General features: G+C 51.3%; 1 protein-coding gene across 1 annotated transcript; it reads left to right on the top strand.

Annotated features, from left to right (window-relative positions):
* Positions 1–486: 486 nt before the first annotated feature.
* On the top strand, positions 487–1,983 carry LOC130722950 (COP1-interactive protein 1-like). The gene has a single exon (XM_057573848.1). The coding sequence runs from the start codon at positions 487–489 to the stop codon at positions 1,981–1,983; it is 1,497 nt and encodes a 498-aa protein (XP_057429831.1).
* The last annotated feature ends 450 nt before the right edge of the window (positions 1,984–2,433 follow it).

The following is a 2,433-nucleotide window of genomic DNA, read 5'->3' as shown; positions in this document are numbered from 1 at the left end:
CGACGTCGACTCCAAATCCATAAAGAACAGAGGGTGGATCTCACTAAAAGCCTGGACCGGCCGGAAGTGCTTGAACCCCCACAAGAGTAACGCCAAGTCTTCCTTTGCCCGGAAATATTTCCGTGTGGCGGTCCACCACGCTTATCCCGAGGCCTTCACTCTTAGGGATGGAACTGCCCTTTTTCCCCTTTATTGGACTGAAAAGCCCAATGGGATTACCGACCCTTCAGAGGATTCCTTGTCCGCCAAGGACAAAGCATTCCTAAGCCTTCTCGCCCCACTCCCCATCCTCGAATGTGAAACAGTTCTTGAGGGCGCTCGCCTTTTAAAGACACCCAAATATTTAGGTCGCCAACAATTCTTTCCCGTCCCATCGCCATCTTCCTCATTGTCTTTTTTTTTTCCTTTTTAACTTCTTGAAAACTTCTTGTGTTGCTACTAACGTTTTTCCTCTTTTTTTTTTTTTTTTTTTTTTTTGCAGAAGACATGAACTTTGCAAATGCTGAGCTCTTGAAGGTCAGGGAAAGGAAAATGGCCCGCTTCTCCCCCAAATTCAGCACTAATGGGGATGCACAGAAAAAACGCGGCGAAAAAGAGAACAAAGGCGAGGGAGCCCAGGCCCCGAAAAGGAGGAAATTGGTCAAGACCTCCTCTGTCGCCGCAAATCCTGCCGCCACTAGGCTCGAAGCTGCCGATACCTCCACCCCCAACTCCCAAGCTCCCATCGCCACCGCCACTAAGTCCAAAAATGCCAACGCCGCCGCTACAGGCTCTAAGCCTTTAGCTGGTGAGACCACTTCCGCTGTCACCAAGCCCACGGCCACTGGCACTTCCACCTCCGCTGCCACCAAGTCCACAGCCGCTGGCGCTACCACCTCTGCTGCCACCAAGTCCACGGCCGCTGGCGCTACCACTGCCGCCGCTAAACTCGCTGCCGTCAACGCCGCGACCGCCGCCTTCAGAGCCGCATCCACCACCCTTGCCTCCGCCACGGCCTCCGAATCTGCAATCATTGGTGTTGCCACTTCTCAACAACAGCAGGAGTGGGAAAAAAGAAAAGAAAAAGAAGTCCCTAAGTCCCCTCCTCGCCAAAATCCCGACGCCACTCGCCAGGTCACTCCTCCTGGACCGCCTCCAACGAACGCTGAACGTACTTCAACTCCTTCGCCTCGCCAAGAGGAAAGGCCACCCATTCCTAAGGCCACCATCACGCCGGCCCAGATTGGCCAAGCAACTGGCGACAAAGAGGCCTCCTCCAGCCATTCTCAAATGCTGCGCGATGCCATTGAACCTTCTGAATTCTTGCTCACTGGTATCAACCGTGAGGTCATAGAAAAGGAGGTTCTGAGTCGGGGTATTAATGAGACCAAAGAGGAAAGCCTTAGTTGTCTTCTGCGTGTCGGGTGTATCTTTGCCCATGCATTTGACAGCTTCAGCGCCACTGCCGCCGCCACTGAAGAATTGAGAGCTGAGAATGCTAAGCTCGGTGAGGACGGTGCTGCCTGGAAGAAAAGCTTCGAAAAGATTTTGGATCACTCCGGGAAGGAAAAGATCCGTACTGACAAGATGATTGGCGCGGCAGGGAACAAGATTGGCGAGCTGGAAGACCACTTGAAGCTGATGAAGGAAGAGGTTGATGGTCTTGATGCAAGTCTCCAGGCTTGCAAAAAAGAGAAGGAGCAAGTTGAAAAAGACTTGGTCTCCAAAGGTGAAGCTCTCGCCGCCAAGGAATCTGACCTTAAATCTTTGGTGGCTGAACTGAAGTCGGCCAAGAAGGCGCTGGCGGAGCAAGAGAAGAAGGTTGTTGAAGCTCAGGAGACGGCGAGGGCGGACCTTGAGGCGGTGAAAAAGGCTTCCGCCGAGGAGGTCAGGAAAATGGCCGAGGCCCATGGGGCGGCTCTCGCCGCCAAGGAGCTTGAGATGACTCCCCTTCTTGCTAAACTCAAGGAACTGGAATCTGAGTTGGCGGTGGAAGGCTGCTGAGGCGAGAGACAAAGCCGCTGATATTGCCTATGAGAATCGCGAGCGGGGCTTTTATCGCGCCAAGGATCAAGCCCAGTTCTTGTTCCCCGATTTCGACTTCAGTCCAATGGGAGTCTTGAAGGAAATTACTGCAGATGGGCTGGTTGGCAAAGACGACCCTCCGTTGATTGATCCGAATCTCTGGGCTAGGAATGAGGAGGAAGAAGAAGAAGGAGAAGAAAACAACAATCAATAGTTTAAATGTAATTTTTACCATTTCTCTTGTTGTCACTCTTTGTTGCTTTATTTGACCTTGTCATGTACTTTCAATCATATTAATATAAATATTTCTTTCGCCATTGTTTTAATCGCCTGTGAACACTTTAACTTTGTGAATTGCTTCAATTGCTTGTTCTCGCCATCGCCACTTTAACCGCCTTTACGTCGATCGCCGCATTCTTATTGTAGATA

This window comes from Lotus japonicus, chromosome 6 (genome assembly GCF_012489685.1).
Source record: "Lotus japonicus ecotype B-129 chromosome 6, LjGifu_v1.2".
Taxonomy (NCBI): domain Eukaryota; kingdom Viridiplantae; phylum Streptophyta; class Magnoliopsida; order Fabales; family Fabaceae; genus Lotus; species Lotus japonicus.
The sequence above is the reverse complement of the archived record's forward strand: the minus strand, read 5'-3'. Positions and strand labels throughout refer to the sequence as shown.

What these genes read in the sequence shown, in the direction of transcription:
- LOC130722950 (XM_057573848.1), top strand. Translation starts at nt 487, where the DNA reads ATGAACTTTGCAAATGCTGAGCTCTTGAAGGTCAGGGAAAGGAAAATG.